This window comes from Grampus griseus (genome assembly GCF_964374135.1).
Source record: "Grampus griseus genome assembly, chromosome: 1".
Taxonomy (NCBI): Eukaryota; Metazoa; Chordata; class Mammalia; order Artiodactyla; family Delphinidae; genus Grampus; species Grampus griseus.
In genome coordinates, this window is record NC_139017.1 from 42,338,683 (window position 1) to 42,362,041 (window position 23,359).

General features: G+C 42.7%; 1 protein-coding gene across 1 annotated transcript; it reads left to right on the forward strand.

Moving 5' to 3' along the window:
- Positions 1–12,275: 12,275 nt before the first annotated feature.
- SLC30A1 (solute carrier family 30 member 1) lies at positions 12,276–19,361 on the forward strand (the record flags this gene model as incomplete). Its single annotated transcript, XM_082668348.1, has 2 exons — positions 12,276–12,888; positions 14,556–19,361. The coding sequence occupies 2 exons, from the start codon at positions 12,276–12,278 to the stop codon at positions 15,458–15,460; spliced, it is 1,518 nt and encodes a 505-aa protein (XP_082524474.1). The 3' UTR covers positions 15,461–19,361.
- Positions 19,362–23,359: the final 3,998 nt, after the last annotated feature.

Sequence of the window (23,359 nt, forward strand, 5' to 3'; positions counted from 1 at the left end):
CTGCCAATGCAGGGAACATGGGTTCGATCCCTGGTCCAGGAAGACCCCACATGCTGCGGAGCAACCAAGCCCGTGCACCACAGCTGCTGAGCCTGTGATCTACAGCCCGCGAGCCACAACTGATGAAGCCCATGCACTGCAACTACTGAGCCCACGTGCTGCAACTACTAAAGCCTGCACACCTAGATCCCGTGCTCTGCAACAAGAGAAGCCACTGCAATGAGAAGCCCATGCAACACAATGAAGAGTAGCCCCCGCTTGCCGCAGCTAGAGAAAGCCCGCACGCAGCAACTAAGACGCAACACAGCCAAAGAAAAAAATCTCTCCAGAAACTACTTATTAGTTCAAGGGAGAAAAAAATTAATTATACAGGGGAGAAACTGGGCAGCACCTTGATGGGTGAGAAAAATTTACATTACCAACAAGGGGCAGGTGGACATTGTGTGCCTCCAGCTGTGATACCCTTAGAAGGACGAAATATCAGTTTGCAATATTCCAGCCAAGAATGCATAAACAAAAACATCAGACAAATGCAACATGGGAATGTTCTATTAAAAAAAAAGGCAAAGGGAACTGTATTCTTTCAAAAATGTCAACATCATAAAAGACAAAGAAAGCCTGTGGAAATGTTCTAGATTAAAGGAGGCTAAAGGGACAAGACAACTAAATTCAAGCTTGACCCAAAACTTGATGCTATACAGGAGGGGGCAGTGTGGATAATGCTACAAAGGACATTATTAGATCAACTGACAAAATTGGAATATGGACAATGTAAATTTATAAAGTTGGTAAAAATGGCGCAGTAGGTGAAGCGGAGCAGAGTACGTGGCTAGAGGAGCCTGTGAAGGGATTCCCACGGTCTCCAGAATCCTGCTGTGCCTTGCTAAGGGTAGGCTTTTCCGTGAGAGATGTGTGTTTTAAAGAAGTCCTCAAGGAATCTGCCTGCTAATGCAGGGGACACGGGTTCGAGCCCTGGTCTGGGAAGATCTCACATGCCGCGGAGCAACTAGGCCCGTGAGCCACAACTACTGAGCCTGTGCGTCTGGAGCCTGTGCTCCGCAACAAGAGAGGCCACAATAGTGAGAGGCCCACGCACCATGATGAAGAATGGCCCCCACTTGCCGCAACTAGAGAAAGCCCTCGCACAGAAATGAAGACCTAACACAGCCAAATAAATAAATAAATAAATAAATAAATAATTTTAAAAAGTCCTCTGGGACTTGCCTGGTGGTGCAGTGGTTAAGAATTCACCTGCCAATGCAGGGGACAGGGGTTCGAGCCCTGGTCCGGGGAGATCCCACATGCCGCGGAGCAACTAAGCCCATGTGCCACAACTACTGAGCCTGTGCTCTAGAGCCCGCGAGCCACAACTACTGAGCCCACACGCCACAACTACTGAAGCCCATGCACCTAGAGCCGTGCTCCACAACAAGAGAAGCCACCGCAATGAGAAGCCCCCACACCGCAACAAAGAGTAGTCCCGGCTTGCGGCAACTAGAGAAAAGCCCGCGTGCAGCAACAATGACCCAGCGCAGCCAAAAATAAATAAATAAAATAAGTAAATTTATAAAAAAATAAAAAATAAAGTCCTCCCAATAAAAATAAATAAAGCTGGTAAAAATGCACTGTGGTTATGTTGAGAATATTCCTATTGTTAGGAAATGTACACAGTTTTTAGTGGTGAAGGGTCCTAATGTGTGGAACCCACCTTCATGTGGTTCAAAAGAGAAAGAGAAAGACGAGAAAGAGCAAATGCTAAGGCAAATGGGGTAAAATGTTAAGAACAGGTGAATCTAGGTAAAGGGTATATAGCGGGGGGGGGGGGGTGTCCTTGAAACTTTTTCTTAAGTTTGAAAATATGTCCGAATAAGGAAACTTTTTTTTTTTTTAAGTCAATCTGATATCACATTAGCAAGTAGTGGTCAATCTCTGAGTTCTCAAATTATGTGGAGGAAAGAAAATAAAAAAAGGAGTGACCTGCATTGAGCCATGAGAATCACAGTCATCAGATGGGAGAAACTTCAGGCTGAGCTGGCTCCCTGCTGTTTAGGGGTTCACCAACCGACCTAAGGAGTTATGTGGATCGCACAGAAAACAGGTTCACAAGTGAACAAATAATGGAATAATTCCACTGTGATAAACACCAGGAAAACCAGTACCTCTGTATGTGTAAGGAAAGATTTTCAGGCATAGGCCTATAGCCCACTTATTTCAACATGAGTCTCCCCAGGGGACGAATTAGTCTGTTTGAGCTCATCTTCCTCTTGCTGCTCCTGGAAATATATTGTGACTAAAAGGTTCTGCCTTAGTTGGGAAAGGCAGTTGACACAAGGAGCAAACTGCTAGCATTAACAAGAACACAATACATGCTAGGGCTTAAGGAAACTCTAGAATGAGTAACAAATTAGTAGACAACGTTTGACAATGGGATTATTATTATTGCCACGGACTTGAGTTACTTACTATGTTCTAGGCCCTTGGGATCCAGAAAGATAAAAGAAATGATCCTTGATCTCAAAAAGCTCTGGGCACAGATGATATCACTTATATGTGGAATCTAAAAATTAAAAATGATACAAATGAACCTATATACAAAATATTAATAGAAATAAACTCACAGACATAGAAAACAAACTTATGGTTACCAAAGAGGAAAGGAGGGGAGGGATTAAAAAATAAGATAAATAAATAAATAGTAAAAAAAAAAAAAAAAGAAGCAGCGGCTCTGGGGGGAGAGAGACATACAAGGTACATCACAGGGCAGCAGATGAAAAGTACCATGAGTGTTTTTGTCACTCTTTGTTAGAATTTATGGAAAAAACAGTCAGGAAAGCTATTGCAGGTGTGTAGCACCAACTAAGTGGTAGGGGTAGGCTTTTTTTCCTTCCTTCCTTCCTTTTCTCTTTCTTTTTCTTTCTCTCTTTCTTTCTTTTCTTTCTTTCTTTCTCTTTCTTTCTTTCTTTTTCTTTCTTTCTTTCTTTCTTTCTTTCTTTCTTTCTTTCTTTCTTTCTTTCTTTCTTTCTTTCTTTCTTTCTTTCTTTTTCTCTCTCTCTTTTCTTTCTTTCTTTCTCTCTCCCTCTCTCTTTCTTTCCCTCCCTCCCTCCCTTCCTTCCTATAAAAATTCATTCTGTTTTCTAATTGCAAGGTACTGTGCCAGACACTTGAGAACAGTGAGATAAAAAATGATGCCGAGGGACTTTCATGGTGGTCCAATGGGTAAGACTCTGCGTTCCCAATGCAGGGGGCCTGGGTTCGATCCCTGGTCGGGGAACTAGATCCCGCATGCATGCCGCAACTAAGAGTCCGCATGCTGCACCTAAGAAGTCTGCATGCCACAACTAAGGATCCCTCATGCCACAACTAAGACCCAGAGCAGCAAAAATAAATAAATAAATATAAATAAAATAAAATTGCTTCACTTACTAAAAAAAACGATGCTGAGAGGAAACGGCAAAGGCACATTTTGTGATTAATTAATGATAATAATAGCTAAAACGTATTTGGCCCTGTATTAGTTTCCTGTGGATGCCATAAAAATTACCATGAATGCAGTGGTTTAAAACAGAAATTTACTGTCCTGTAGTCTGCAGGCAGAAGTCTGAAATGAAGACGTTGGCAGGTCTGTGCTCCCTCCAGATGCTCTAGGGAAGATTCCTTTCCTGCCTCTTGCAGCTTCTGGTGGCTGTTGCCACTGCTTAGCTATCTTGTTCTCCATCTTCACATGGTCTTCTCTTCTGTCTGTCTCATCAGCCTTACGCATCTCTTGCTAGTACACTTGTCATTGGATTCAAGCCCCACCTGGATAATCCAGGATGGCCTTTTCATCTCAAGATCCTTAATTACATCTGCAAAGGACCCTTTTTCCAAATAAGGGAACTTTCACAGTTTCCAGGAATTAGGACATGGGCATATCTTTTGGGGAGGGGACCACTATTCAACCCATTACAGGACCTTTCCATGTGCCAGGCATTGTCCTAAGCATCTTATACATATTAACTCATCTAGTTCTCAACAACTCAATGACATAAGTTATTATTTTGGTCCACATAGAGGAAATGGAGCCATGGTCATTAGGTAACTTGCAATCCTTACCTAGGGATAATGTGGTTTGAGTAGCAGGCTTGTGGAAGAGGAGCGAGAGATAAGCTTGGATAGACAAGGTCACATGCAGGATGCCTTAAATACCTAGATAAAATGGCGTGCCTTATTCTGTGGTTAATGGGCAGCCACTGAAGGTTTTGAGCAAGAGTGTCCTGTGAGCATTGATATACGGGAATATTGATCAGAAAGCATTGCGTTAAATAGATTGGAGGAAGGCGGGAATGGGAGACCTATTAGAAGTGCTCACATAATTGCTCTGAGAGACATATAGGCCTGGACTGGAGGTCTGGCCACAGAAGCAGAGAGGAATGCTTAATAGCTCATCCTTCTTTTCATCCTAACATGTGGGGCCAGATGCTCTTTTCCATTAGACTTATCTTTTCCACCTTCCTAGGTTCCACATCAGGAGGCAATTGAGAGATAAAACAATCTCCATTTGCCCCAATTTAGCAGGCACTGGTTTTTCCATTAAAGGATTGCTCTCACATTTGAAGACACCTGAGTAGCGCCTAGAAATGCAATCCCCGTAGTTTTGATTGTGGTCACTTTTAATACAATGGCACTTTGGGGACTGAAATATGTCTCTCTTGAGTTTAAGAGATGGTCAACTCTGACCTTATGATGGAATAAGCCTTGAAGCCAGTGCAAAGCATAAATAAAGGCAATAACAAGGACTCGTGGGAACGGTCTGTAGATGCAGCTACCATGAGACTAGATCTTCGCTCTCTTCTAGAATCAGCAGACAGGCAGAGGGAAGCATCTCTAACCTCACTTCCCACTACTCTTTTTGGTGACTATTGCTTCTCCTGGTGCTGCCTAAATATTAAACACCCCTTATTCATTTTACGTCTTTTAGGCTCCTTACGAGGATTTGATCAGTAATTGATAGGCTTTTCATGTTGGATAATGAAAGGTTTGAGTGCAAGAGACCCCCAGTCATACTCTGCGTCCTCAGCCCAACCTATTATTCAGACTTCGGGAGCCATTCATGTTAGTCAGAATAACAAAAATATTTCCAAAAGCTGCCAAGTAATTATTTTTTTCTGACACAGTGAAGGCAGAAACTGAAATGCATATTCACACCTGGACCTTGATTAATTTTAAGGCGTGCTTTCCTACAAGGATAAGACATTTGATTTCATTTAAAAATTTTAATATAGAAGTGATATCATTTATAACAAAATAAAATTCAAATATGACAGATGAATATAAAATAAAAAGTAAAATCAAAACATTTTAAAGTTTGAGGGTTTTTTTTTTTTTTTTTGGCATGGGAATAGCTTAACTCCACGGAATAGCCTCTTTCCAAGGTTAAAACAAAAAGCTTCGGGCTTCCCTGGCGGCGCAGTGGTTGAGAGTCCGCCTGCCGATGCAGGGGACATGGGTTCATGCCCCAGTCCGGGAAGATCCCACATGCCGCGGTGTGGCTGGGCCTGTGAGCCATGGCCGCTGAGCCTGCGCGTCTGGAGCCTGTGCTCCGCAATGGGAGAGGCCACAACAGTGAGAGGCCAGTGTACCGCAAAAAAACAAAACAAAACAAAAACAAAAATGCTTCTAACATCTTGGTCCTCAAAGTGTGGTCTGGGAAACACCAACATTGGCATCCCCCGGGAGCTTATTGGAAATTCAGAATGGCAGGCTCCACGACTGACCTTACTGCATCAGCATTTTAATAAGCCACCCCAGGTGAGGGGTCAGTATTTTCCCTAATGTTAGTCCTTTGGAAGGCATCCCAGCTGTTAAAGAAATTGAAAGTAAGAGGTACACAAAAGCAGTAGGCAAAACAATGAGGAATTCACTCTACAGAGTTGTGTGTGATCAGGACCCAATTTTGGAACACACCACTAGAGAATCAGATTTTGGAGTGACCTGTTAAAGAGGTGTCACTCACAAGTAGGCCACCTCCCCTTAGTCCTTATAGTAATTACAAATTAATAAGAAAATCATAGAACCAGAGACCTTTAAAACTGAGATGAATGATAGATTTGTAGTAGTTAGTGCATGTGAGGTCTGGAGCCTCAAACTGAGTTTGTTTCTCCCAAATCTGGGTATGAAGTTAAAAACAAACACGCTGCTGGTGCGATTAGGGCCTCAAAAGCAGTGGGACCTTGAGCAACTTTCTTCATTTCTTGGAGTCTCAGCCCATAATCTGTAGAATCTGCCCTGCAAACTTTATAGGGTCATCAAGCCCCTTAAATAAGGGATGTGGAAGTACTCTGAAAACTATGAGAACCTAGAATGTTGCCATGGTGGGTTTCAAGGTTGGGTCCTAGCTTCACTCAATTAATTGCACCTTGTATGAGATAATATCACAGCAAAATGGTGGTAGCCTGCTTGAAGTAAAGAAAACAATGAGGTAATTAATAAGATTGTGTCACAGTGTTTTCTACACTGTCTAGAAGAAAAGGGTTCTCTGATTCTCATGTTCCAGTCTAGACAAGGAGCCATGGATATTCAATAAGGATCTGTTGAATGAATACACGAATTACTAAGCTTGAGAAAGGTAATTTATCAACATTCATTCATTCACTCAATAAACACTTACTGAGCCAGGCTGGCTGGGGATAGATACAATAATGAACAAAAGCACACACTGCCCTTGCCCACATGGAGCTTACAGCCTAATCAGATACTCAAATGGATAAATGTAAATTGCATCCTTGCTCTGTGTGGCAAAAGATCAGGACAAGAAGCCAAGACAACTTGTACTAGAGTGATTTGACCCAGTCAGAGGGCTTACAGAAAACTTCCCTGAGGAAGTGGCCCTTAAGCTGAGAGCTGAAGGATGAGCAAGAACTAAGGTGGGGAAGAAGGGAGGGAAGAGTGTCCCAGGCAGAGGGAACAGTGTGTGCACAGCTGTTTTCGCAGGAGGGAGCACGCAAAGGCACAGTGATCAGAAAGGCCAGGCCTGTTAGGTGCAGTGATGGGATGAGGCTGGGGAGGGCAGCTAGGGCCAGACCATGCCCAGCCCTGTGCATTCGAGTTTGGCTTGTCTCCTCAGAGCACTGGGAAGCCACGGAGGGATTGCAGCTGTGATGGTGGTGGTGGTGGTGGTGGAGGAGGATGTGTATTTTGAAATGATCAGATCTGGCAGGATCAGATCTTTTTGAAAAGATCACTCTGGCAGCAAAATGGAGTGTAACTCAGACACAGGAGGGCAGAGTGTATGTGCAGAGACAGGCAGGAGACTCTAACAGCTCAGGAGAGAGAAACGCTCCCTTCCGTGGAAGATCCAACTCCTCTGGCCTAGTTCTCTGCTCCCCATACAACCTTGCTTCTGAGAGGCCCTGCCCGCAAGAGAGAGGCAGGCTCTGTGCAATGAGCTCTCCCCTCTAAGACAAAGTGAATAAAGGGGGGGTTATGGCCGGCAAATTAGTCCATTTTGAGTCCGTGTGAATCAGTGTACCCCAGGTAAAATGATAAAAATGTGGTGTCTGAATCTGCAAGTTAAAAATTTCAGCCCTGGATTCATGGTGACCCCAGGTACAGGTAGCCTGAAAGCCTCCCACTCCCACCCACCGTGAGAGTATCAGGCAGGCTGTACCATCTCCTTTACTCACATCTTAACTCCAGTGAAGTGGCCATCTCTCAGAATGCCTCACTAAAAAGATGGGGGAAGTGAGGCCTAGAGAGTTTTAAGTAACTTGTCCAAAGTCAGTAATTTTTAAGGAACAGTTCCCTGAACTTTCTAAAACTCATTAGGCGTGTAATACTTTCAAAATAGTTTACTGGTCAACATCATCTTTATAGGTAAGTAATGGACAGAGTCATAGAAACACATTTTAAATTAAATTATATATTTTTAAAACTTCTGTACCTTGAATTTTAATTACAATCTCCAGCTCCTAGAGTAGAAGGGCTAAAGAAAGAATGGGCAGTCAGCCTAAACCTTAAAACTGACTAACTGTGCCTTCCACAATTTCTGGTATTACATAACACTGCACCCAAAAAATTCACAAATGCTTTTAACAAGCCTTTCTGTATAGGTGTCAGGGCCTTTATTTCTAGATTTAATTTCCAGGCATGACCAGAGATCTTGGATCTAGTTTTCAGTCTCTAAGAAAAATGAGTTTTCCTTTGTTATTCACTCTCACCTGCCATTCTTTAGCTTAACCAACAAATACACAAAGCTCAGTGCTTCTCCTGGGCCTCTCACTGTACATTCTACTCCCTACCCTGTTCCTGTTTCTCCTTTGCTTCCGAGTAGGGTTTCGTGCTCTGACCCTTTCTTTCATATGGTTTCCCTTATACCTCCGAGCCCTTTTGTGATGTTTCTGGGCTTTATTACTGCACTGTTACTTGTTTATTCTTTTTTCTACTGCCTGTTCCCTCAGGAAGCAGCTAAAAATTCAAGCCTTGGCCCTCATGTTGTTGCTAGAGATTTTAGTTTATATTTGTAATAATTATTCAATACATTCCAAAACAAAACAAACAGATCTGATTTCCTCATCATTTCTGCCTCAAGATTGAACATTAGAAGTGATTTGCCATCAACCAAAGTCAGAATGTAATCTGGTTTTCACATGTTTTTCTTCATCTGTTTGTCGACGGTACAGCTTCATACACTCATGATTTTTAAAAACCAAGATTCAGAGGTGTGTCTGTGCTTAGCAGTTTTTGTTTGTTTTTTACAGGAATCCTTTTAAACTACACTTTGGGTTGATAACGTGCAGGCTAGATCCTTGAGCTAGGAAGCTCCAATTTGGAGGAGCTTGGCGTTGATAGAGCAGGGAGAGGTCTTAGAGGGCTCTGAAATTGCAAAGTTTGTGTTAAACATTTGACGTTCACTCAAACTGGCAGTCTTTTTCCAAAAGAAGCATTATTTTCTCATCTTTAAAGTATGCTGAGTTTAGTCAGTTTGGAAGCCAAGCAAATTGTCAGGAGAGTTCTCAAGAATTAGGAAGAAACAGCCAAGCCATCTTACTCATCCTGGGGCCACAACTTCCAGGGGTGGTGGTGAATAATGGTATGGTTTCTCTTCATTTTAACCCCCTTCTGGCTGTGTTAACGCTATGCTAGGATAACCAGCTGAAAAAGGACAAATTTGAGTCAAGCTACTGAAGTATTTTGACTACACTATGCCGGGTGGGGGGAAGAAAAGTTTATTTGACTGAAATGTTTTGCTGTTATATAAATGATATTACTCTTTCTGGAATGCATGATTATGACTTTTTCCAACCTGGAAAATGTACCTCTGACACCCCTCCCCCCTTCTAGGTTATGAGAGTATAAAGCACATTGTCTGGGAAGTGGCTTACAAGAGGAAAAAAAAAAAAAAGACGCTGCACAAAGCAGGTTCTCATGAGTGACTACTGAGTTGAATTGAACCTAAGAGCCTGCTTTTATGTGAGCCTAAACATCTCCCAATTCAGTCCGCTTTGTTTTTGAAAGGATTGCTACCTTGTTTGCTGAGAATCTTTGCCTTCTACACCTCCTTATTGATTACTCTTTGGGCATTAAGCTCTCACACTTGGAGGAATCTTTTTTTCCCCGCCTTGGCCACCCCGCAAGCGGCTTGAGGGATCTCAGTTCCTCTGACCAGGAATTGAACGCGGGCCACAGCAGTGAAAGCACTGAATCCTAACCACTAGACCACAAGGGAACTCCATAAAGGAATCTATTTTTTTAAATAAAGGGACACAGCCCCTCCCAATAGGAGGCAAAATGGTCTTCCAACTGCCTCCTGGCCATTTCCATAGGATATCTTGACCCAAACGTGGCTCCCCAATTTCTATATAGGAGCAGCTGGTTAGAAGGAGGTTTGAAGCTGTGTTTACATACATGAGCACACAAACATCAATTGTCTACACCAAAGGAGAGGAGATTATGGAAGTCCCCAATCCCATCTCCCCATTCCTTAGAGCTGCCACCATCCAGACTTCAAATTCAGCACCTTAAAAACAGGCCCAGTATTTTCCCCTTAAAATCAGCTCCTTGCACCCCCTTCCCAACTTCTTCACCTGTTTAAAGCAATATTTTCCTTGTCAAGTTAAAAACTATCTTTGTTAAATTCTCCTCATCAGCTTTCACTCTCCCAATATCCCGTTAATCAAGTCCTAGCAATTCTTCCATAATAAATGTCTCAGAAATTTTCCTCCATTCTTTCTATTCCAGAAGAACAGAAATAGATGAGGATCTGGCTCTCTAGTCTGGGTGGGGAGATAAGAAACACACCATACACAAGTGAGAAATCTTTTATAGAAATAATAAAAATATTTTTTTAAATGAAAAAACATGCCCCCAAACAAGCCTTATTTAACAGACCCCGAGGCACTGGCTAGCACTACCTTTGTCTTCCAGCAGTCCAGAGCAATTCCAGGTCCTTCCTGCTGTTCAGGGGCTGTGGTGAGGCCTTTGGGAGTCCAGTTCAGGCCACTCTGAGTCCAGCCATCTCTCCACTTATGAAGCAGGAAGGCTTCACTTTCAAATTAGCTAATCTCCACTCATAGCACAGCACATATGTATCCAATCTAAACTAGTGTTGGCACAATTAGGAGTATTTCATAGTAATTTAAATTTTTATATGTTTATATTTTACCTTCACCTGGACAGAAGCTCATTCTTCTGTATTCTTACTGCTCCTCCCCTTCCCCATGGCAACCGACACAGGGTTCTGCTGTTTCTAGCCTATAAATAAAATGTTAAGTCATAGAGCCTTAGAATTTTAAAGTCAGGAGGAATCTTAAGAGTTCCTCTTGTCCAATCCTATAGATGAAGAAACAGGTCTAGAGAGATCGGTTGACTGGCCCAAGGTCACACAGCTGGCTAGTGGCAAAGCAAGGACCAGAACCCAGGTTTCTCCTGCTTTAACTCTGTACCCTAAATGGTCCTTAAATAATCAGTAACAGAAATATCGTACTTCACACAAGCTCTCCTGGGGATGGTGGTGATAGGGGTGATCTGCTTTATTGAAACATTTACAAAGATTCCGTTCAGCCCCTCGCAGGACCGCCCTGAACTAACTCTTCAGCTAGGTGCTGAGCAGAGTCACAAGTTACGTGCTGCACTTGTTTACGAGTCTGTCGGCCTAATCTCGGTTCTCCGGACAGGAGCGCCCACCCGAGGGCCCCGAACACAAGGGCTCCCCTCCCGGACCCTCCCAGGCTGCCGTCTGTCACAGAGCGGCCGCGCGGCCCGCCCCACGTGGACCCGGCTCGGAGGATCAAAGTCTGTTTGCTGCCCGGCGGGGGGCTGCGAGAATCCGCAGCCCCAGAGCAAAAGCCCCGCCACGCCTGGGGGACCCCTCCTGCCCCGCCCTGTCCCTCCCCCTCCTGCTGCACGCGGCCCGCGCCCCCTTCCCTCCCCCACGACGTCCATCGCTGCACCCGGCCGCGGCCCCCAGCCCACGCCCGGCTCCTGAAGGGAAAGGCCCCGCCCCCCATCTGTTGGCGCCGTGACACCGCCCCCTCCTGCCCCGCCGAGCCTCCATCCAATAGTGAGCGCTGATGGGCGGGGCGCGACAGCTGTCGTGAGGGGATCCTGGCCAATGGGGAAGCGTGCCGGGCCTGGTGGGCGGGACGGCGAGGCCTTGTCACGTTCGGGTCCGTGTGAAAACGGGGGTTCCGAGTGCAAAGCAAAGTTTTTTTGTAAACCGTCTGCAAAGGCGGGGGGGCGAAGAAGGCGCCCGATACCGGGCCGAGTGCAGCTGCTGTGGCCGCCGCCTCTTTAGCTCTTCAGGCGTTGGCTCCTCGGTCCGAGCGACTCCGGAGGGAGACCAGCGAGGGGAAGACCTGCGTGGAGAGCCCGCAGATGCTTGGAGCCTTTGCAGCACGGAGCTGCTGGTCGCCCGCCCCCGCCGCTCGCCTGCTCCTGCTCCGGCTCTCGGTCCGCGGGCTCCGGGAGCCCCAGCTCCGCGCCGCCGCCGCCCGCTCTAGGTGTGGGGGCTACTGGGGCTGAGCCGGGCCTCCGCGCCAGCTCCGAGGACGGACGCCTGAGGAGCAGCGCGCCGCCGGCCCGCCGGGGACGTCCGCAGGCGCGGGGGCTCGGCGGCTTGACCCCGGGCTCGCCCCTGTCCGGCCGCCGAGGCCCCACGGCAGACTCCCGAGCGGCCCGGCTCGGGCGGTGAGAGCCCCGCGCCGCTCTCCATCCGTCGCCGGGTCGCCGGCCCTCGGCGCCTCGCCGCCGCCGCCTCACGAGTGTCCGGGCCGCGCTCGGCGGGCTCCTGAGCCGCAGCCATGGGGTGCTGGGGTCGGAACCGGGGCCGGCTGCTGTGCATGCTGATGCTGACCTTCATGTTCATGGTCCTGGAGGTGGTGGTGAGCCGGGTGACTTCGTCGCTGGCGATGCTCTCCGACTCCTTCCACATGCTGTCGGATGTGTTGGCGCTGGTGGTGGCGCTGGTGGCCGAGCGCTTCGCCCAGCGGACCCACGCCACCCAGAAGAACACCTTCGGCTGGATCCGGGCCGAAGTGATGGGGGCTCTGGTGAACGCCATCTTCCTGACCGGCCTCTGCTTCGCCATCCTGCTGGAGGCCATCGAGCGCTTCCTCGAGCCGCACGAGATGCAGCAGCCGCTGGTGGTCCTCGGGGTCGGCGTGGCGGGGCTGGTGGTCAACGTGCTGGGGCTCTGCCTCTTCCACCATCATAGCGGCTTCGGCAACGACTCCGGCCACGGGCACTCGCACGGGGGGCACAGCCACGGCCTCCCCAAGGGGGGCCGCGGCAAGAGCACCCGCACCGGGGGTAGCGACAACAGGGCCCCAGGTGAGCAGGGTCCCGACCAGGAGGAGACCAACATCCTGGTGGCCAATAGCAGCAACTCCAACGGGCTGAAACTGGACCGGACAGGTGAGCAGAGAAAGTCGCCGCCGCAGGTGGTTGGCACTGGGGAGCCCGGACCCCGGGATGGCCCCGGGCAGGATGGCCAGCACGCCCCCTGGTGTCCGAGCCGACCGCGCCGCGCCGCCTACCTGGCCACTCCTTCCCGCTCCGGCACTCACACCCCGCCTCGCCCGGAGGACGCGGCCCCCCTTTCAGCCCGGTGTCAGGAGCCGGGGGAGCGCGTCTGGGAGTGTAGATGGGCACCGTGGTGGTGAGAGCGGGCAAAAGGTCAGGAGGTGACCGTCAGCCCGCTGCGGTCCGCAACCGCACTTAACAGTCTTTACAGGCTGTCGTTTCAAGAGGCTGCCTGATTTTGGCGTTAGCAGGATCAAAAAATGCTAATTTCTTGGGCCTATTGGGAAACGGAGAGAATCCCCACTTGGTCCTCAGTTGTTGGCTGTTAGGAACCTTGCTCTGCCCAAGTAGTTCTTATGCCCTTCAGACAAGTTTCTTAATATTGTATTCGGGGCTATCTAGTGATTGACTTTCCTGAGCTCAAAACCCTCGTTAAAGGTTTCTATCATGAGCAGCAATGTATGTTTCAGTTAATTTTCTAAAATCTAAACCTAATCCTGAAAATCCTAGACTTAGAACGTGTATGGGCATGTTTAACATTTCACTTTAGGATTTTTCATAATCGTACTAAGATAAAAGCGATGGTAATTTATTCATCTTATATTTTTAATGGATAGTTTTCATTCTAAACATTAAGCGCGCTTGAAGGAAATTGGGAAATGAATGTTGAAAGAGACGGGAAAAGGAATCAACCTAATGCCCTACTACCCAAGCTCAGTGATGTTAACAGTTTGTTGTATTTCCTTCCACTTTTTTCCATTTACATCTATTTACCTAGTTGTATGATACCACATAGACAGTTTTCCTCTTTCCAGGATGCAGAATATCATGTTAATGAAATTCAAGTTGTACATTGAAAATGTTTAATAAACAATTGAATTTCCTCTCACTCCCACTCTGCCAGGTGTTATTCCAAAGAATATTAAGCTGCTCTGATGTGTATAATTCCTTTAAAGGATCCGTACGTTTGGTTTAGGAGCTAGTAGGGTAGATAGTGATCATTTAGTTCCAACTTTTCCTGAAGTCTCTGTGATTGCTGATAGGTTTATATTGTTGATTTGTCAGTTTCTAAACCTCTTCTATCAAGAGACTATCATTTATATAAATGATAAAAGTTTAAAAGTTAACACCTTAATGACTACGAAAAGTGACTAGACCTCTGCGTCAGGTCAGCCATTTGTATTAGATTTATCCATAGTTGCGTTTAATTTTGGGTGATAGCGTTCAATTTTGTTTTCTTTTTGGTGTATGCCAACAAGTATAGGAGAATGTTCACAGGACCCCACCCCCACAGAAAAGGTGAACTTTATTTGGAGGTGGGAAGGTAGGAGGGTGGTTAGGAGTATGGGGAAGCAATATCATCTTAATGACTTAATTTAGCCCTGGCCATTATGTCCTGGCTTGTTCCCAGTATGTCAATTTATATTAAATCACTCTGAGCACATTTCTTATTATGTTTTATGAAAAATTTTCACTTCTGTCACTTAAATGGAATTAGGCAAGAATGTTTATATAAACACTTTAGATGTGTTTGATACAGAATTTTTATTTCTTTGTAGATCCAGAAAAGTCCAGAAATGATGCAATGGAAGTACAAGTGAATGGGAATCTTATCAGAGAACCTGACCAGGTGGAATTGGAAGATGATGATGATAAGGCTGGACAGCTTAACATGCGTGGAGTTTTTCTGCATGTCTTTGGAGATGCTTTGGGTTCAGTGATTGTAGTAGTAAATGCCTTAGTCTTTTACTTTTCTTGGGAAGGTTGTCCTGAAGGGGAGATGTGTGTGAACCCATGTACCCCTGACCCCTGCAAAGCATTTGTAGAATTAATTAATAGTACTCATGCAACAGTTTATGAGGCTGGTCCTTGCTGGGTGCTATATTTAGATCCAACTCTTTGTATTGTAATGGTTTGTATACTTCTTTACACAACTTATCCATTACTTAAGGAGTCTGCTCTTATTCTTCTCCAAACTGTTCCTAAACAAATTGATATCAAAAATTTGATAAAAGAACTTCGAGATGTTGAAGGAGTTGAGGAAGTTCATGAATTACATGTTTGGCAACTTGCTGGAAGCAGAATCATTGCCACTGCTCACATAAAATGTGAAGACCCGACATCATACATGCAGGTGGCTAAGATCATTAAAGACGTTTTCCATAATCACGGAATTCATGCTACTACCATTCAGCCTGAATTTGCTAGTGTAGGCTCTAAGTCAAGTGTAGTCCCATGTGAACTTGCCTGCAGAACTCAGTGTGCTTTGAAGCAATGTTGTGGGACACGGCCACAAGCCCAATCTGGAAAGGATGCAGAAAAGGCCCCAGCAGTTAGCATTTCTTGTTTAGAACTTAGTGACAATCTAGAGAAGCAGCCCAGGAGGACTAAAGTTGAAAACATCCCTGCTGTTGTGATAGAGATTAAAAAAATGCCAAACAAACAACCTGAATCATCTTTGTGAGTCTTGGAAAAGATGTGATATTTGACTTTTGCTTTAAACTGCAAGAGGAAAAAGACTCCATTGAAATTCTGTGTTTGCCAAGTAGTGTAATTGAAGTCCTTGTCTGGTCACACAGTTTAATTCTATTTTTGTAAGAACATAATGGGACTGCTTAACAGAGTTCTATATTACAACTTTGTGATTATTAGTGCAGAGTACAGCTATGCTGTAACAGTTTTGGAAAGCCAGTTTTAACACTATGTTACATTTTTGTTTAAAGTAAGTATAAACCTTATATAACATAATGACATTTGATTTCCAGTTTTTCCATGGTAAAAAATTAATTAGGGGGATAAATAAATTAAAATTGTTACTGGAATTTCTCTGCTTTTCTTTTCCCCCAGTGTTATATTTTGTTTATTAGAATTATAAATGCTGGAACTTTAAAAATTCATCAACAGGTTTGTTTCTTTTGACATTTTATGTAATATTTACTTGCCCTTTGAGATCATTGCATAGCATAATGGCAACATTTTAAGAATGACTCATGAAAATTATTAGGAAAAGTTCCTTTTTTTCTTCACATGGGGGTATTTATGATACTGAAGATCAGTTACTATTCTGTATCTTATATTGCTGAGTATTATTCTAACAAATAGTGAAATAATTAACAAATTGAACTGTAGTGTACATATAATAGGGCATATGGGGAGTAAGAGCAGGGAAGAAAGTTTACCAAATTAAATATTTAGATTCTTGTATGTTAATATTCAGACTACATTTCTAAATTATTCTGAGAATTTTAACCTTTTTTTTAAAAAAAAAAAAAAAACATGGTCTAAAACATGGACATGTTCACCAGCATTACTTTCTTTGAAAGATTGGCATTGGGAACATTGAGTTGAAAGTTTACTCATAAAATATATACAGTAAATATTTTTAAGGACATTAAATTTAATCTAATAACTACATGTTAAATGAAAGCTTATTAATCTCATCTTTTAAATTGTGGGTTTTAAAAATAACTTCAGAGTTAGTCCTTTCACAGTGACCAATCATGAATGGATTCAACAGAGCTGTCTGAGCCCAACCAGCAATGCCTGTGCTCTGCCAAGAGCCATTGACTTGGGAGAAAAAAGGAATCTGAAGGTTAATGCAGTTTGGATATTAAATTCTCAAAAAGCAAACTTAGTTACGGCACAATTAATAATTGAGATTCTATAAGTCATTCTGTCTTGACATTGCTCAGATCTTCCAATAGTAGCTTATCTTGCAAGATGCCATAATATCTACACAGGAAATTGTTCTTAGCTATTTCATTGTTGGTATGGATTCCAAATCCATACACAAATATTATTTAAGGGTATTTAAGTTATATTTTTCTTGATAGGGAGGGGTTATGCTTTGTGAAGAAACTAGATTTTTGTCCTCAAAAGGATGGATATTAATATCAGTTATCATGTATAGCTCTATTTTTCTAGAAACGAGGTATCCTGACTACTTTAGTAACTTTTATAGCTGACTACTTTGGGGATGGCTACCTTTTGGGATTTGAAATAATTCATTATCTAATGGGTCTTAAGATGAAAATGGTGGCATTTGACAGTTAACTTTTTAAAGGGATGATCTTTTGTGGTAGATGGTGTGTTTTTTCCCTAGTGTAAGCCTATTGCTGGCAATGGGCCTATTTAAGAACACCCGATTTTTCCAGTGAGAATGAGGTAATTTTAGGAACACAGTTTGTAAGTTCACATTTGCTATAATGGGCCAAAACCATAACCTGCCAATTTGCAATACATCTTTATCATTTAATACTTTTCTCTGATATTGTGTATTTCAATTCCTAAACTGGTAGTTACTTTGAATTTTGCAAACATTTTTTTTAAACATGAAATTGGGGAATCTCATGGGTGAACAAGAGAAAACTTCGAATTGTATCAAGTACATTCCTGATTTAACACTTTACAAAACCATTTTTTGAAGATCTCAAAACAGTTTATGTTATAGAAACATGTCAGTAATGATACAAAAGGATAACTGGTGAAATATATTACATTCAATGAGGTTTTCTTTACAGTGCTCTGTTGGGTCTATTTCTTAAAGGTTGTGTAATGCATAAGACATCGACCGAAAGAGGATTTTTTTAAATGGTGTGTAAGCATGGGACAAGGGCTTTTTTTTCCTCATAAGTGCTTTGAAAGTAACAGCCTTTAGATTTCAGTTATTTCACTTTTGATAATTTTAAGTAGCTCATATGTAACAAAGTGGTACCATAGGATTCTCTTTTTTCAAAGGACTTTTGTCATAATAGCAAAATCAGTGGGCACTGACTCACCTTTTGAGTTTTAGCAGAGAATTATTTATTTCTTTACAATGCACTTTCTAACCCATTTTTAGCTATATTAGCATTATCTTTTTTAAAAATGCTTTTATATTTAAATATTGTGGGATTTAAGTGTCTTTTCCAAAATAGCTTATTCCTTCCTGCAAGAAAATGAGGGAAATACCATGAATCATTAGGCGACTTAAACCCAATATTTAAATGCTGTTTTATAACACTGCATCAGTTTTAGGAGGTGCATCTCGCCTGCTGGCTCTTTTATATTTGAGCAAGATCAGTGTATTTAGAATATGTGTTTAGAAATGTGTCTGTTGTCTCAATTTAGTAAGAAGGAGGTGCTACATGTGCCTGAATTAAAATCAACCCAGACATTATTTCCAAGCCAAATGCCGCCTTAGTGATGAGAGAGATTTAATTCTCCATTGTCACATTTTAGTTTATATGATTTTTTAATAAGGTTTCTTTTTGAAGAGCATCTGCACTATAAAAGTATGGACTAGAACCTAAAAGAATAGTCAAAAACTCACAAACACTTTGCTGTATGTATTTTAACATTTTAGAAAACAATCTATTTGAATAACTAAGGTGTGTAATTTGAACGGGAAAGATTTCCATCAAGAGCACCTTGGAAAATCACAACAGGTAGAAGACTATGTTAATATGTTTGTATCTTGGTAACATCCTCAGTTAATTTTGAATTTTTGAAAGTTTTGAGGGAAAAGTCCTATGGAATCTAATGTGAAGTATTTAGTAGGCTAACTGGTATTGAGTTGAAGCTTTTTACTGTTTTTAAGCAGATACCATTTGATGAAATGTCATTTACCTGCTGTCCTAAGATGTTCATACATACGCAAATAAGGAGAAGAATCCTACCATATAGAAATATTTATTTTAATAGAGTTTCATTTAAGTCATAAAACAGTGTTAAAACTCTTGGGAAGGTGGAGGGTTTCTCGTTTTTTAAATTGAAACTGTCATACAGTGTTTGACCATCTGAAATGGGAATTGTAACAGCACTATTTTGATGTAGCTCTACCAATATTATGTGACAATGCTATTTAGTTTTACTAACAAGCTCTGGAATACTTAGCAGTCATTTTCACTGGCACAAGAGCTTTTTGTATGTCATTCAAGTTAAACTTTTAAACCAAAAACTTTATGGTTTAGTGTCTTTGGCAAAAAGATGCTGAAGGGAATGTAACATACAATTAATATGTGGTTATATATAAAAAGACACAAAAAATTGCCATGTTATGGTTCTGCCTTGAAACAGCACAATGAAGTGTATCAGTGTATTCTGTGATTCTTTATGAAACTTACATGTTGTGTTGTTCTGTGTCTGCCATAGGGTGTCCTTTGGGCCAGATGTGGCACAGTTAAATGCAATTATCATCTCATGAAATGCAGATGCAGATAAAATGTCTTTAGTGCTGCAACATTTTACCTAACTTTTGTATGTTTTCTGACTGTGCGTTGTTTCCAAAGCTGTTCCTACCTCACCATGAGGCTTTATGGATTGTTATGTATTATAAATGTTCTTTATGAGACAGACTACTGTGTTTCTTCTCATTTATTAAAAGTTAAGTAGAAAAATAAACTAATTTTAATATCTAGTTCATTGTTCTGTGCATATGGCCTCCCCTTCTGTGCTAAGCTGGGTTATGTAGAAGAGAGTAGGACTTCAGTCACTGAAAGGGAAATTTCAGCTTAACATGTGTTCCTAGAGTGCAGGGTGACCAGGTTACAGGACAGTGGTGTGGAAGAAAACAAATGTGGGTAAAAATTGCCATTGAAATTGAAAGGGTAACAATACAAAGGCTCATTAACAAATATTAAATGGATAGGAAATGTTTTTATTATAAGCATTAAACTTACAAATTATGTAGTTACAGGTTAACCTGCTCCTTTTGGTACTTGTTATTTTTTTTCTTTAATTTGTAAGCATAGTTACTAACAAGGATTATTGAATATTTTACAATTATATAATCATCTGAAACTATTGACACAAGAGCACATTAATACATGAGTTTGGTTGTATGAGTTCAGGACTGTCATAAATGCAGTCTCATATAAAGAATTTCTTAAATTGTACTTCAGTTGGGAGATAAACAGTTGAGAAATCAATGGACAATAAATGGCAGTAGATAATTAATAGAATTGATAAAGACAATAGACATTCCAAAAAAGGGATAAAAATCTTTGGACAGGATTTGGGTAGGTTAAAACAGAGGGGTAGGGGTTGAGCGGTAAGGGGGTGCAGAGTATAGAGGGTTGAGAGTCCAGAGGTAGGAGATTGTGAAAAACAAGGTTAAAAGTGCCATGTCAACAGATTTGAATTTGGTTTCATAAGAAGAGAGGAAACATTCAATTTTTGAGTGGATAAATGAGAAAGTGGAAAGGGTATTGTACAGGATAGATTTGTAACGGGAAGTAGACAAAGAGACCGGAAGACATCAGTTTACTAGGTATTCAATGCTAAGAGCCTGAACTAGTTCCCAAATACACACGCCCACATCTACATATACAGTACAGCAGTCTCTCCTTATCCTTGATTTCACTTTCTGAGGTTTCAGGTACCCAAAGCCAACCGTGGTCCAAAAATCTTAAATGGGAAATTCAGAAACAAGCAATTCGGAAGTTTTGGGGGGTGGTGGTGGGATGAATTAGGAGATTGGGATTGACATATATACACTAATATGTATAAAAAAGATAACTAATAAGAACCTGCTGTATAAAAAATAAAATTCAGGGCTTCCCTGGTGGCGCAGTGGTTGAGAGTCCGCCTTCCGATGCAGGGGACACGGGTTCGTGCCCCGGTCCGGGAAGATCCCACATGCCGCGGAGCGGCTGGGCCCGTGAGCCATGGCCGCTGAGCCTGCGCGTCCGGAGCCTGTGCTCCGCAACGGGAGAGGCCACAACAGTGAGAGGTCCGCGTACCGCAAAAAAAAGCCCCCAAAAAACAAACAAAAAAACACCTCATGTTTTAAATTGCTGCCTTGCTGCCATTCTGAGTAGCATGATGAAATCTCTCACTGTCCTGCTCCATCCTGCCCAGGGATGAGAATCATCCCTTTGTCCAGTGTATCCTAACCATTAGTCACTTAGTAGCCATCTCATCAGATATGTCAGATTGACTGTCAAGGTGTCACAGTGCTTGTATACAAGTGTCCCTTAGTTTACTTAATGGCCCCAAAGCGCAAGAGTAGTGATGCTGGCAATCAGGATATGCCAAAGAAAAACTGTAAAGCACTTCCTTTAAGCGAAAAGGTGAAAGCTCCTAGTGAGGAAAGAAAAAAATCATATGCTGAGGTTGTTAAGATCTACGGTAAGAGCAAATCTATCTGAAATGGTGGAGAGAGAAAAACGAGTGCCAGTTTTGCTGTTGCACCTTGAACTGCAAAAGTTACAGCCACAGTGCATGAGAAATGCTTAGTTAAAATGGAAAGGCATTAAATTTGTACAGTAAGATATTCTGGGGACTTCCATGGTGGCGCAGTGGTTAAGAATCTGCCTGTCAATACAGGGAAGACGGTTCGATCCCTGGTGCGGGAAGATCCCACATGCCGCGGAGCAACTAAGCCCGTGCACAACTACCGAGCCTGCGCCCTAGAGACCGCGAGCCACAACTACTGAGCCCGTGTGCCACAACTAGTGAAACCCCCGCGCCTAGAGCCCGTGCTCTGCGACAAGAGAAGGCACCACAATGAGAAGCCCGTGCACCGCAACGAAGAGTAGCCCCCGCTCTCCGCTACTAGAGAAAGCCCATGCGCAGCAACGAAGACCCAACACAGCCAAAAATAAATAAATAAATTAATTAAAATAAGGAATGCCTTTCTTTCTAAAAAAAAAAAAAGATATTCTGAGAAAGGGAGAGACACCACATTCACATAACTTTTAATACAGTATTATAATTGTTCTGTTTTATTGTTAATTTCTTACTGTGCCTAATTTATAAACTTTATCATAAGTATGTATGCACATGTGTAGGAAAAAGCATAGTATATATATAAGGTTCAGTACTATCTGTGATTTCAGGCAGCCACTGGGGGTCTCGAAATATAACACTACTGTACTATATTTCAATTGATTCCACATTCTTTTTTCATACTTTAACATTTCTAAAATCAGACTGCATCGAAACAATCAGTGGTATCTTACCACTGCTTTTGGCCAACTTTTTTTCTTATTGGGATGTATCTTATCATTAATGGTTCAGAAAAGAATTATCAGACAATATGGTCTTTCCAGAAGTACTGCCAACATTTCCTAAAACCTTATTTTATGTACTATGCATTGCACATCTGGATGAGAGCTGTTGCTTTTGAATTAGGTGAAAATACTCTAAGAAAGTCAGTGACAATATTGTTTTTAAAGAAATTCCATAGACATTTCCCAGCCTTCAGAATTGAACATTTTTGCCCCCTCCCCACTATAGCCTATGTAGGCTTTTTTCTCTTAAGTAACGTGACACTATCTTCTTTCTTTTTTAAAAAAATTTTTGGCTGCGCTGCGCAGCACGTGGGACCCTAGTTCCTCCCACCAGGGATCGAAACCGCGCCCCCTGAATTTGAAGCACAGACTCTTGACCTCTGGACCTCCAGGGAAGCCCCAGAGTTATATTCTATCTTTATTTCCTCAGGATCTAGCACACGGTCTAGCACACTGTAGGCATTCAAAGGCGTTTGAATGAACATTGAAGAATGGCAGGAGTAGAAGAAGATAGAATGATAACACCATTAATAGCTAAAATATACTGAGCACTTATTATATACCAGCCACATACGTTTTCATTTAATCCTTACCAACCGTTAGCCACATTCCATTATTCCCATTTTACAGACAAATGGATATTAAGTACCTTACCCAAAGGCATCTAGCTAGTAAGTGATGGAGTCAGAACTGGAATTCAGCAAGAGACCCAGGACGCAGCAAGTAGCTTGCTTTCCCATCACTTTGAACCATCAACACCCTATTTCATAACTAAATTCAGAATGAAGAGTTCTTTGAAATTTTCATCCAACAAGTAGCAATAGATAGGCAAAAGAAATGAGAATAAATGTAGAAGTATTTGATATTTATAAAAAAATCAAAGTAGTCATCAGATGAAAAATCAGAACTTTCTTATGTTATGGCTGTGTCATTCAAATTACATGGGGGAGAGGAATAACAATATTTTTTAGAATTTAGGGTCTCCCTTTTTTTTTTTAACGGCCATCAGAACAAAGCCTGCTGTCTTTTTTTTTTAATGAATTTGTTTATTATATTTATTTTATTTTTGGCTGCATTGGGTCTTCGTTGCGCTGCACGGGCTTTCTCTAGCTGTGGCGAGTGGGGGCTACTCTTGGTTGCTGCACGTGGGCTTCTCACTGCGGTGGCTTCTCTTGTTGTGGAGCATGGTCTCTAGGAGCGCGGGCTTCAGTAGTTGTGGCTTGCAGGCTCAGTAGTTGTGGCGCACAGGTTTAGTTGCTCCGCGGCATGAGGGATCTTCCCGGACCAGAGCTCAAACCTGTGTCCCCTGTGTTGGCAGGCGGATTCTCAACTGCTGTGCCACCAGGGAACTTCCTCTCCCTTGGTTTTAA